Source organism: Hypanus sabinus, chromosome 10, assembly GCF_030144855.1.
Source record: "Hypanus sabinus isolate sHypSab1 chromosome 10, sHypSab1.hap1, whole genome shotgun sequence".
NCBI lineage: Eukaryota > Metazoa > Chordata > Chondrichthyes > Myliobatiformes > Dasyatidae > Hypanus > Hypanus sabinus.
In genome coordinates, this window is record NC_082715.1 from 58,707,863 (window position 1) to 58,722,011 (window position 14,149).

General features: G+C 37.0%; 2 protein-coding genes across 4 annotated transcripts in view; one reads left to right on the top strand and one right to left on the bottom strand.

Moving 5' to 3' along the window:
- The window catches only part of itgb1bp1 (integrin beta 1 binding protein 1), a 29,847-nt gene extending 17,034 nt beyond the window's left edge, over positions 1-12,813 (top strand). For 2 of the 3 annotated variants that reach the window (XM_059981922.1, XM_059981924.1), the window contains 3 exons: positions 1,574-1,666; positions 3,005-3,154; positions 5,956-6,626. In XM_059981922.1, the coding sequence (XP_059837905.1) occupies positions 1,574-1,666; positions 3,005-3,154; positions 5,956-6,027 (315 nt within the window). In that variant the 3' untranslated portion in view covers positions 6,028-6,626. Of the gene's footprint in view, positions 1-1,573; positions 1,667-3,004; positions 3,155-5,955; positions 6,627-11,046 lie in introns of those variants that run through there. The other variant, XM_059981923.1, reaches the window with a different exon arrangement.
- Positions 8,185-14,149, bottom strand: part of asap2a (ArfGAP with SH3 domain, ankyrin repeat and PH domain 2a) — a 247,896-nt gene continuing 241,931 nt past the window's right edge. The window contains exon 28 of the mRNA XM_059981912.1: positions 8,185-9,902. Coding sequence (XP_059837895.1) covers positions 9,828-9,902 — 75 coding nt within the window. The 3' untranslated portion in view covers positions 8,185-9,827. The remainder of the gene's footprint in view (positions 9,903-14,149) is intronic.

The following is a 14,149-nucleotide window of genomic DNA, read 5'->3' on the forward strand; positions in this document are numbered from 1 at the left end:
CTTTTTGGAGAAATGTCCTCTGGTCTGATGAAACAAAAATTGAACTGTTTGGCCATAATGACCATCGTTATGTTTGGAGGAAAAAGGGTGAGGCTTGCAAGCCAAAGAACACCATCCCAACCGTGAAGCATGGGGGTGGCAGCAGCATGTTGTGGATATGCTTTGCTGCAGGAGCGACTGGTGCACTTCACAAAATAGATGGCATCATGAGGAAGGAAAATTATGTGGATATGTTGAAGCAACATCTCACAACATCAGCTAGGAAGTTAAAGCTCGGTTGCAAATGGGTTTCCCAAATGGACAATGGCCCCAAGCATACCTCCAAAGTTGTGGCAAAATTGCTTAAGGACCACAAAGTCAAGGTATTGGAGTGGCTAGAAAATTTGTAGGCAGAACTGAAAAAGCTTGTGCAGGCAAGGAGGCCTACAAACCTGACTCAGTTAGGCCAGTTCTGTCTGGAGGAATGGAACAAAATTCCAGCAACTTACTGTGAGAAGCTTGTGGAAGGTTACCCAAAATGTTTGACTCAAGTTAAACAATTTAAAGGCAATGCTACCAAATACTAACAAAGAATATGTAAACTTCTGACCCACTGGGAAAGTGATGAAAGAAATAAAATAAATAAATCATTCCCTCTACTATTATTGTGACATTTCACAGTCTTAAAATAAAGTAGTGATCCTAACTGACCTAAGATTTCTAGGGTTAAATGTCAGGAATTGTAAAAAACTGAGTTTAAATATATTTGGCTAAGGTATATGTAAACTTCTCACTTCAACTATATTTCAAGATTGAAGATTGTTTAAACCTATATACAAGTGTAAGGAGAATGCACAAAAAAATACAAGACGAATGACACAATATTGATTTTACAAGGCAATAAATATAAATACATAAGATACCTTATATACATTGATTGTATGTCCATAAAGCGACATATGGTGACTGCAAGGAAATAATAAAGTATCGGTGGAGTTGTTGATCAGCTTTACTGCTTGGGGAAAGTAACTGTTTTTGAGTCTGGTAGTCCTAGCATGGATGATACATACCCACCTCCCTGATGGGAGTGGGACAAACAGACCATGAGCAGGGTGTGTGTTCCTTAATGATATTACTGGGTCTCTTCTGTATAAATGTCCTTGATGCCAGCAAGGCTGGTGCCAGTGATGCGTTGAGAGGTTTTAACTTCCCGTTGTTGAGCCTTCCTGTCTGCTGCAGTGTAGTTTCTGTACCAAGCAGTGATGCATCTTAGGATGCTCTCTAGTGCGCATCTGTAGAATGACACAAGTATGGATGTACAAAATCCAGCGCTCTTCAGCCTCCTCAGAAAGCAGACTTAGGTGAGCTTTCTTGACTTTGTAGTATCTGTTCTAGAACCATGAAAGGTTTGTGTGTGATGTGCATGCCCAAGAGTTTGAAACTGCTTACAGGTTACACTGCTGTGCTGCTGATGTAAAGGGGGAGGGGGTGTGAGTTCTCCTGAGGTCAATAACTATCTTTGTCTTGTTGATACTAAGGAAGAGGTTATTTGAGTTGTCATATTAATTTCAATTGTTTGTTCATTTTATTGTAGCAATATGGAAAGCTACCATTTACACCATCAGAAGAGGAAAGTATTTTGTGTGTTTCCAAATATGGTATCAAAGTGGCATCCTCTGATCAAATTGTAAGTATTAATGGCTCCTACCCATTTAGTTATAATAATGAATTGAATAAGAAGCAGGAGAAAAAGAAATACTTGTATAAAACACTCAGTTTATGCCAGAGCAAGTAATTTGATTTCCTGATAAATGATACAACTTGTTAATTACACTAGTTTGTTTCCACCAACTCAGATGGTGCTTTAAAAGTGGCAATGTGAGTGAGCAAGTTAATGTTTCTTCATCTCTCAGACTGAAGCGTTTTAATTACAAATAGCTGGCACATACTCAAAAGCTAATTAATATGAAATAGAGATGAGTATGTACTATCATCAAAGTTGTAAAAAACAAATTGAAACAGTTCCCAACATATAACCATATACACTTAATATCAATTGTTCTACCATTTCTAGATAAAGGCAGATGGAGATTTTGTTAAGTTTTCTGTTATTTTTTTGTCTATATGGTCCTAAAATTAAAGAGCTGAGTTCTTCCAACATTTTGTGTGTATTGCTCAGGATTTCCAGCGTCTGCAGAATCTTGTTTCAATCAATAGGTACATTTAATGTCAGAGAAATGTATACAATATACATCCTAAAACTCTTTTTCTTCGCAGACATACACGAAGAGGAGTTCCCAAAGAATGAATGACGTTCAATGTTAGAACCCCAAAGCTCACCCAAACTCCCCCTCCCACACATAAGCAGCAGCAAGGCAATGACCCCCCCCCCCCCACAAACACCAGCAAAAAAAAGCATGGTCGCCCTCTACTGAGAACTCAAGCATGCAGCAAAGCATCCATAAGGACACAGACTTGCAGTACCCTAAAGACTACTCGTTCTACAGTTTTCATCCAATTAGCCAGAGCTCCAAGTGATCTAACCTTACTGAGCAGCCTACCATGTGGAAGCTTATCAAAGACCATACTAAAATCCATATATCACCCAGCCCTCATCTGCTTTCTTAGTCATTTCATCAAAGACAATATCTCCCATGCACAATGTTATGCTGATTATCCTTAATCAATTTCTGTATTTCCAGATGTGTATATGTCTTATCCATCAGAATCCACTTCAGCAACTTACCTACCACAGATGTTAAACTTGGTAACCTTTAGTTCCCAGATTTTTCTTTGCTGTTCTTCTTAAATAAAGGCATAACATTCACTGCCTTCTAGTCTACTGGCACCTCACATATGACTAATGATGCAAGTATCTCAGCCACTGCTTTGATTCCAGGCCCTGGTGATTTGTCTATCTTCATACATTTTAAAGTATCCATCACTCTTCCACTGTAATGATGACTATTTATTTCCATGTCTTCCCCATTTACTTTTCCTAGTAACATTCTTTGTTTTTTGGCAGGACATTTTGCATAGGCATCCATTGTACTTAATAGTGCGAGTGATCTGTTACGATGATGGGCTCGGAATGGGAAAAAGCCTTCTTGCTATAAAAACCACTGATGCAAACCAGACAGAGTACAACATCTGCCTATATCAATGCAATAGCTTGGTGAGAAACAGTTGATAAGTCTTCAACAATCCCTCTTCACTTTGATCTTTGCTTTATGGTATATTTTCATTTTCAGGAGTAATTCAGTCATTAAGAGTTCCAAATTCACTTCAGAAGTTAAGTATTGTCGTCTGGAACACAGCAGGCCAGGCAGCATCTATAAGGAGAAGCACTGTCAACGACTCCTTATAGATGCTGCCTGGCCTGCTGTGTTCCACCAGTATTTTGTGTTGTTGTCTGAATTTCCAGCATCTGAGGATTTCCTCGTGTTTGCAGTATTGTCATCTCATTGGTTTAAGTGTAGTTTTGTTTATGTTCATTGAACAAATGTGTACTTCGAGGAGCTAACTCAAAGTAATTGAGAATCACTGTGATATCAGAACGTTACTGAATGGAATGGTTTACCCGCTCCCCCCCTCCCCCCCATCCAACACTTCATCTAGAGATATGTTTGGTTCACTGATGCTTCCATGCCATTGTAAACTTCTTCCTTTAATGTAGAAAAAATGTGGCACAGGCAAGATCAGTCTATCCTCTCCCCTCCCTACTTCCAAATCAGGACTTCAGACATTTAGTGTACACCTGACCTGCTGTTGGTGAAAACCCATGGATAATCTGTCTCTTGGTGTTTTTCAAAGGTCCTTACGTGGCAATACTGTGTGTGTACTGGGGTAGCAGTAGGGAAGACAGTGCAGCCATTTGTGGTCCAAAGAACATTAAGCTCCTCATCACCCTCAGCGTACCCATATAACGCTAGCAAATTAACAACCTCCAATTGCCTCAGTTTGCCTTATATTGAGATCTTTGTGCACAATCATCACCAATTCACACACTAACCTTTTACTAATTTTTGTCTTCTCTGCTGACTTCACTGCCTTCTTTAAATATTCCACGTACTCATATTTGTTTTTCTTTTAAAAGGGCTAACAAGGTCACCACTCTTCTGTTTGCAGTGCTTGAACATAGTTTTCAACATTCTCAGGCAGTATTTAGAACTGTTATTTTCCATTCAGTTCCCTCGGATCAAATGTTAAGATATTAGAGCTGCTATCTGGCTCCTTTGCCCTGGTTTCCAATGGTGATCATCCACCTTCCTTTCCTGATCAACATCATAAATGATTCATTGGCACCTTTTCCCCTCCCATTAAAAATATGCTTTGGAAACTATCTGTTATCACTAATCACTTTTTAAAAAAACCTGTATGCATTTTTTAAAAACTTTTTTTTAAAAACTTGAATGCATTTCCATTTACTCTCAACCAAGTTGTCCTCGCTCTCATTGAACACCAGTGAAATTGATAGAGGTCACTACTTCCTTTCCTTTAATTCTTTATCCTTAGATTTTCTATTCTAATTAACATGGCCTAATGTTTGATCTATTTATAGCCAGCAATTTGAAATCAAAAAAATGCAAACTTCCTTTAACAAGTTGAGCAGTTAGAAGTTTTGGGACTCTCAATTAATCATTGAGGAAATCAATTAAAAATTACAGATTAACATAATAAATTTTATAATAATATTCCACGCATTCACCGCTCTCTGCGTTTAATTTTTTTTTACCCCTGACATGTCCTCTGTACCTGCTCCCAGGCACCTTAAATCTGTGCCCTCTTGTGGTAGCCATTTCAGCCCTGGGAAAAAGCCTCTTTTTATCCACATGATCAATGCCTCTCATCATCTTATACACCTCTATCAGTTCACCTCTCATCCTCCATCGCTCCAAGGAGAAAAAGCCAAGTTCATTCAACCTATTCTCATAAGACATGCTCCCCAATCCAGGCAACATCCTTGTAAATCTCCTTTGCACCCTTCTATGGCTTTCACATCCTTCCTGTAGTGAGGCAACCAGAACTGAGCGCAGTACTCCCAAGTGGGGTCTGACCAGGGTCCTACATAGGTGCAACATTACCTCTCGGCTCCTAAATTCAATTCCATGATTGATGAAGGCCAATACACCGCAGAGTCAACCTGCGCTGCTCTGAGTGTCCTATGGACTCGGAGTCTTACCATTAATACTATATTCTGCCATCATATATGACCTACCAATATGAACCACTTCACACTTACCTGGTTTGAACTCACCTGCCACTTCTCAGCCCAGTTTTGCATCCTGTCAATGTCCCACTGTAACCTCTGACAGCCCTCCACACCATCCAAAACACCCCCAACCTTTGTCATCAGAAAACTTACTAACCATTCCTCCACTTCCTCATCCAGGTCATTCATAAAGATCACAAAGAGTAAGGGTCCCAGAACAGATCCCTGAGGCACACCACTGGTCACCAACCTGCATGCAGAATATGACCCTTCTACCACTCTTTGCCTTCTATGGCCAAGCCAGTTCTGGATCCACAAAGCAATGTCCCCTTGGATCCTATGCCTCTGTACTTTCTCAATAAGCCTTGCATGGGGTGTACCTTATCAAATGCCTTGCTGAAATCCATATACGCTACATCTACTGCTCTTCCTTCATCAATGCGTTTAGTCACATCCTCAAAAAAAATTCAGTCAGGCTCATAAGGCAATTTAACTTCAGAGGAATAGAAATTTGAAGGCCATGGGCTGGATCAGGTTACAGAGATGGGGCATAGACAAAAGGATTTGAACAATTCAAAGATTTAAAATACTGGAGGTTATTAAGGCAAACCATTTCTCTTCGGCTGCTTAAAAATACCTTCTATTGTTAAGCATAATCAAAACTGAATTAACATATCTCAAGAAAACATTCTCATCCCTATAAATTGTTTTGGGTATCCAAAAGCTATCCAAACCTATCTTAATAACTGTCTTTTGGGTTACAGGAACAAGCTCAAACAATCTGCAAAGTCCTATCCACTGCTTTTGATTCAGCAATTTTGTCAGATAAATCGTAATAATTGCCTAAATGGTAATCGGGCTTTTAATATCTGTTGAATTACAACTGCTGCTGTTGTTTGTGAAGGAATGGAGTATTTTGCAGCTTCTTGAGACTTGCAGTAGCCAGCATTTCAATATTTGCAGTAAAATAATGGACTTGTACAACAATAACCCCTTTTTTTGTTAATGTAGTACATCATCTTCAATGCAGAGTGATTGTAGTATCAATTACCTGTTTTGTTCGTGAAGCATATATTCTTTATCAAAGAAAATAATAAGTCACTTAAATATTAACTAAGCCTGTAACAACTCTAAATAATGTTTTGTATATGAATATTTCTTATTAAATATGGAATTAATAATTACATTTTCATAGAGCTTTGGTAATCTGAGATTATGTCCCATTGGAGGGTATGTCAGCATTAATAGTAATAGTTAATTGTATATTAAATACTGTCTTTTCAAGTAAAAATAATACAGGTCAACGTTTAGCGAAGTAAATGGTATTTCAGTTTTGCTTTTCTAATTAAGTATGCAATATTGCTTCTATTTATACATAATTTTCTAATCAGTATGTTATCAAATTAAAGTTTCAATAAAATACATTATAGAAAAACATGAATTGCTCTACTATCACCTCCAAAGATAACAAAATTAATTTTTATACAGGTGAGCAACTGAACAAAAATGTGGTTTTCATCTGAAGCATTATGTATGTTATTGGGGGGAAAAAAGAACTGTTCCCTTAGCCAAATTATGTGGAATTAGTCCTGTAATATCATAAGTTTAAATCCAGTTTGTATCAAGTTAACAGATCTGCAGCTGTAAAAACAAACTCTATTTATCCCAAAATTAATGAGGAGAATTAACAATTAGATAATAATAGCAAGAATCCAAAAAGTGTTAGTAGAATTATAAATATAAACAGAAAATACTAGAAAACAATAGCAGGTCAAGCAACATCTCTGGTAAGAGTTTCAGGTCAGACTTTTCTTCAGAACTAGAAGTTGTCTGAATTATGTTTGAACAGTAGATTAGAACAATTTAATTGCAGTGAACCTAGCAGATAATAACATGAAGTCATCCTGCACAAAACAAAACTAGTCAACAACTATGACCAACTGTAAAGACAAATGGCAGGCTCTAAGCCCCCTTCTGTATGGGCAAAGGCAGGATAGGTATCTTTAAAAGTTCTGTCTCTGGCATCACGTTGGCAACTTATGAACCAACATGGTATAATAGGCATTCTAAAATGAGACTGACAGCAGGAGGCAAACATACAGGATGTTCTGATTTGCTTAAAACCTGAGGAAGGCTCTTGCACAGTGCTGTATCTACCTGACAGCAACCCGTGGAGATTGAAGTGTGTTTATCATTGGAAAGTGTGAAGACTTTGATGGATAATATTAATAGAGAAGGGGAATTGTGGTTAGAAAATTCACTCAGAAATGTGTCCATTGTTCAGGATGGTAAAATAATTAATGCAAGGAACTATTTGATAACCAGCTTTTCTTTGTTTAAACCAAGATCATAGTTCAGATAGTTTTTAAAGTAAATTATCCAAGGAAACTATTCTTTAATCAAATGCTATGTTGAACTTGAGATCCATTTCGTGGTTCAAGAATTAGTTAATCTCTTCAACTCTTAAACTGTAAAACAAGCGAACAGCCAATATAATTTCAGAACAGCTGCTGGATTTCATCTTGGAGTACTCAATAAAAATTCATACAAACTATTAATATCAGCCTTCAATTTTGCATTTACAGAACAAAATTAAACATAATACACATTTCAATGATATATTTTAACCTACAGAAAATTAAGCACTTAAGTATTGGAAACGATGTAATAATCTTATTTGATAATGAATATTTTGGAAAAAAATCTTAAAACAGCAATCACCAGTGATGACCATTCACTGGGCTTCAGAAGCATAACACTCAGTCACATAGGGTTTTCCTATTTTCAAGCTTGAGTTAGTTCTTTAAAATTAATCTCAATGCGAAGGTACACAATGTCATATGTGGAAAAAAGTTTTCATCTTTATCACTAACATTAAGTTCAAAATATAGATATTCTGGCCTTACTTTAGTGTGCAAAATACGAGGTTATTCCCTTTAGCTGAGCTAAAAGAAACGTCATGAGTAAAATAGGTATATTCAACACAAAGTCTCTCAATTTCAGTCTTTAATGGAATGAACTGATTTTGTGCATATGTACTGATTAACAAAATGATAGCTAACAAATAAAGCTGCCTTAACTTGATACAGTGGTTAGATTTTTAAACACTTTAGATCTTGACTTTGTACAGTATTTCATCAGATGCTGTTTTTTCAAATAGCAAATGAACTAGGTCTCATTCAAATTATGAGAAATAGACCTGCATTCTGAAGCAGGCTTTGGTTTAATAACTTTATTTCTGAATTAATTCCAATGTTAAAACAGAGATATACAGTACATTACACATGCTCTAATTATCAATCATTGCAAAGAAATGTAAAAGTATTATAGGACTTAACATTTACAATATATATAGTGTTGCTCTGCAACAAATACCAAGTTTGTCATATTTGTATTCATTTTACACCATATCCCAAATAGTTTTTGTCTTACGGCTCTAAATATTACTCACAGGCAATGACATGAGATAGGATAGCAATATTTATCCTGTCCAGACATTTTTATGATCCTTTTACTCACACATAGAAAGTAATAGAGCTGAATGATGTCAACATCTTCAGTATTAATTTGTATTACATACAAAGGTTAATTTCTCCATTTGGATAATGATTACAGAAATATTTAATTAAATTTGATAGGCTGCAATTGTTAATATTATTGCCAGTCCAAAATAATTTTCATTTTTGCATTCCTATGCATTGGAATTCAGGGCATCTTTTTAAAAAGAAAATTAACACATCTAATAAGTTAAAATACTAATTATCAATAACAGGCCAGAAAGACCACTGCAAGAAATGTCTGAGATGAAGGTTACTAGAAATGGTTTACACTACACATTTAAATTTATTTTCTTGAAAAGTTTTGTCCTTAATAAAAATCAATAATTCTATGCAGACTTTAAAAAAAAAGCCTGTACAACACTGAATTTCTTTTTTTAAAATGATATAACTAGTTAAACACAATTTTTGTTAAACTATATGATGCAACAGAATACGTAAAGGATCCCAAATAATGTCTGAATTTCCATCGCTAATTTCTCTCCCTTGAATAACAACTATGTTGGATATTATTGCTGTTCATTAGCTGCATATTGAAAAATATTCATATTTACATCATTAGAATCCTGTGTTCATGAATACTTAAGAAAATTACAGGTTTAAATTAAAACCAGTATGGAAACAGCTACTGTTTCAGATTTATAGTAATGCTTTAAGGCTTTATGGAAATTATGAAGTTCACAAAAACAGCATGCTTTCTAAATTTATTACCTGATTTGTGAATTATATCATTTTAATCACTACCTGTGTTTTCCAATTTTGCTTCATTGTTGCTGCTACATATTTCAACATTTAAGTTAGTGATGTGAGCTACTCGCTATCTAAAAATAGCATTCTTTCCATCCCAAGTACCTACCTGCACCATAGTGAATTTACAGACATAAGTCTATGTGTTATAAAAATGAATCTCCAGTTGTATTGAAAGTGCAAATACTTCAACAAGAATACATATTTCAGAACTAGATATTTATAACATCCTCCATCTAAGAAGTGATTTGGCTATCCTGCTAAAAGATGCATTCCTTGTCATCAGGATATGGTACCATAATCAAATTGTTTTTTTCCACTTCTGAAAGAGCTTAGTCAGGAATGAAGTGCACAAATGTTACTGGGAATACACCCCTTCGCTTTGGGTCTCCTTCAATGTGGCCAATCTACAGAAAAACAGACACTTCAGTATATTCTGAGAAACTGGTGTTACAGAAATACATACATTACTTTTTAATACAATTATCTGATTATATGTGGAAAAACAATGTAAATTAGAATATATACTTAAGATAATATTGGTAATCTCAAATACTAGTGAAATTCTTTATATTCATAAAGGTGAGCATTAAATTTTAAGTCCATTTCACTTTAGCAGCAATCAAATTTACAATGTATTTATCTTCTAACTTCATAATACAGTAAACTAATGATAATCCTCTATCTAATTATTTATAAATTGCAATTGTTCAACATCTGGTCCACTGGATGATGTTTCCCTCACTCTCTTTAGGTTCACAATGTGGCTGTTTCCTGCCCTCCTTTGAATTTCACTGAGGCCTGTTTCCTGCACTGCCTTTAGATTAATCATATTACAGAGAAAATTTATTATATTGCTGTATAGCATCTAAAGCAAATTAAAATTGTGCTATAGTACCGACAGGAATACCATCCAACAACTCCAGATAATATACTGATCTGGTATCGATGTTCCAGGCCTGGCAGATTAATGGTTTTTATTGTATCAAGTTTTAAACCAAAACTTACTATGTAAGCTCTTCTGTGCAAGCATCTTGAACAAAATGTACATATTACAGATAGCAAATAATTTAACCCCAATGCCAAAAGAATTGTAATAGTGTCATTTCTTGCCCCACCCCCCAAAAAAACTCCAATCATCTATCATTTTAGCTTCTTCAACTCAATAAAAAAAAATACATGGGCTGAAGATATCATCCAGACAGATAACGTAGAGGTTTATCCTTGCTTCCTTATTGAAGGGATAAAAATTTAAACAACCATGATGTAAAAATAGGGTTTGGTTGGACCAGAGACCCCTTGAAAAAAGCATACTGTTTAGAATACTGTTCAGGGGTGGGTGATGGATGCGTGTTCAGAAGGCAGAAAGGACTATTGTTATGGGCAAACCAAGTTTGAAATGGGGTCCAGAGTTGACCCTATGAACTGTGCTGCTATTAAGAGAGAGTGTGAGGCGTCCGGTGCAAATGAGAGACAGAGAGAGAGATAGAAACTGCTCGAAAGATTTAATGTTATGGTTTCTTCTCCCAGCTTATTTATCTTTTCCCCAAGGACACGTTGCCAGCTTGTTAAGGTTCCTGCAGGGCGGAGCCAGTTGTTAGACAGCTGGAGTCCAGCACGTGGAGATAAAAAGCAGGTCCGCTGGGACACAGGAAGACACACCTCAAGACATGCAGTGTGGACACTGAATGAGCTTTGTGCACCCACATGAAGGTGGGGTTTTTGGAGGATCGATTCGGGGAAATCGATAAGTGGCTCACAGTGTGAGAAGGTGCGACCGGTGGGGAACTATTTGTATGTCCTCCCTTGCCTGGGTGATAATTCCACCACTGAAGAACGGTTGTATGTATTATGGTCATAGTCGGTGATCACAACAGGGCTTCGGAAGACAACAGGAAGATCGATGGCAACGGCATCACATCTCTCTCTCTCTCTCTCTCTCTCCAACGTTACTTAAACAACTACCTCGACCTGAACTGAACTGAAATGAACTTCACTATCGTAAGAGTCCAGCCATTTACCCATAGATTTGAAAGAGCCTGGTTTTGGTTCCTATTTCCACACTTCTGTATAGATAATTACTAACCTATTTCATATATTTGCATTCCATAGTACTGTATTATGTAGTTACTAATAAACACTATTGGTTTATAGCAATACCAAACTCCGAAGTGTTTTCTATTTCTGCTGGTTCTTTAACTCGGTCACAGGATACGTGACACTATATTGATATGGAATTCAATAAATCGGGCAAGAGTGGCCTCAAAATTGATTCTTGAATGGTGTGTTGTCTCCTAGGTGCCAGGATCCAGGATGTCACAGCACAGTTACAGAATTTTCTCAAGCAGGAGTATAAGCAACCAGAAGTTGTGCAAGGTGGCACAAATGCCATGGATAGAGAAAGAGATGAGGTCCTGCAGAGTGAATATAGAGAATTACAGAAGTTACAAAACAGTACCTTGAAGAAAGCATTCTCTGGATCCCAAGCACCAGGGAGGCAAATGAGAGGCTGGAAAGTGATGCATAAGTCAGTGATAGCAAAATGAATAGGTACAACAGCCAGGAGAATGGCAGGGAGTTAGGGGAATCTATTGGGTTGAACTGTATTTATTTCAGAGCAGGAGATCTGACAGCTAAAGTGGATGAACTTAGAATTTGGATAACTACTTGGAATACAATATTATAGCCATGGTTATAATATTGGTTAAGAGAGGGAGGGGCCTAGCAGCTTAATGTTCCAGGTTACAGTTGCTTTAGGCAGGCTAGAGGTGGAGGAAAGAGAAGAGGGCAAGTAGCATTTTGATTATAGGTCATGTCAGCGGTAGTCAGAGACGATAATACTGAAGGCTTATCCGGTTAGGCTTCATGGGTGGAATTGAGAAATTAGAAAAGGATGATTCTACTGCAAGCTTCCAAATAGTGAATGCTATTTTGGCGAACAAGTATTTGACCATAACCATAAGCCAGATCAGAATTATGCCATTTGGGCTATCTTGTCTGCCCAGTCAATCACAACTGATATATTTTCCTCCTCAACCCCATTCTCCTGTCTTCTCCCCATAACTTTTGTTGTCCTTACCAAACAAGAACCTATTAACTCCAATTTAAGTATATTCAATTACTTGGCATCCACAGACATCTCAAAGTTGTATTACATCTATTGCTGTGGCAATAGATCCCAAAGATACGCCATCCTCTGGCTAAAGAAATTCCTCTGCATTGAGTGGATATTGTACAGAGTTAAGTATAATAGGGTATTTAGGTATTATATAGTAGGGTATTTTAACTTGCTTAATGTAGACCGGGACAGCTATAGTCTTAAGGGCTTAGTTGGGGTGGAATTTGTTATGTGTGTTCAGGTAAGTTTCCTCATTTAATGTATAGAGCGCCCTACTAGGGAGAGGACAAAGATCAACCTACTCTTGGGCAATAGGGTGCTTTGAGACCAGTGACCATAGTACTATTAGTTTTTAAATCGTATTGGGAAAGATCAAAACTGGTCCACAGGCTCCAGTTATAAATTAGGGCAAGGCAAATTTCGATGTTATGAGATCAAAAGTTGAAAGGGCTGTTTGGAATAGCTAGTTTGGGGGCAAAGGGACCACAGCTAAGTGGGGAAATTTTAAAAATGAGACAATGCCAGCTCAAGGTCTGTGTCTTCCTGTTAGAGTGAAAGGTAAGGCTGACAGAATTGGGAAACCCTAGATGATGAGGGATATTGGGGTCCTGGCCAGGAAAAAGGTAGCTGGGATCAAGTGAATCCCTGGAGTATTAACGGATACAAAGTGAACTTAAAGAGGAAATCCATAGGACAATAAAAGCATGAGATAACTTAGGCAGAGTAGATTAAGGAAAATTTAGAGCTTAAGTATATTAATAGAAAAAGATTAATTAGAGTGAGAATAGGCCCTTCAAAGATAAAAGGGGATACCATTACGTGGAGCTGCAAGAGATGGACAAGGTCCTTAATGAATACCTAACTATTTTTAACCATGGCAAAATATATGAAGACTTTAGAACTATGAAAAGTAAACAGAGAGAAGTTGGGGATAGTACGCATTACAATAGGGGAGTACTGCTGCCTTAAAAGGTTGACAAATTTCCAGAGCCCGACCAGGTATATCCAAGAACACAATGGGAAGTTAGAGAAGACATTTGCATCGTCGTTAGCAATAGGTGAGATAATGGTAGATTAGAGGGTACCAAAAATTGTGCCTTTAGTTAATAAGAGTGGCAAAGAAAAACCTGGGCACTATGATAAATTAATTACTGGAAAGGATTCTGAGGGATAATATATACATACGGTTCATCTGACAGACAGGAGTTGATTAGGATAATCAGCATGGCTTCATGCAATGAAGATCTCATCTTACAAACTTGACTGAATTTTTCTTTTCATTTGGTGACTGATAAAGTTAATGAGAGTAGGGTGGTAGATGGAACTTAGTAAAGCCTTTGATAAAGTTCAACATGTTAGGCTGCTCTGGAAGGTTAGATCACATGGAATCTAGGGAGAACTAACTAAATTGACACACCATTGGCTTGATAGTAGAAAACAGAGGGTGATGGTGGAAGGTTGTTTCTTGGACTGGAAGCCCTTGACTGGTAGTTTGCCTCAAGTCAGTGTTCTTTATTATCTATATCAACAATTTGA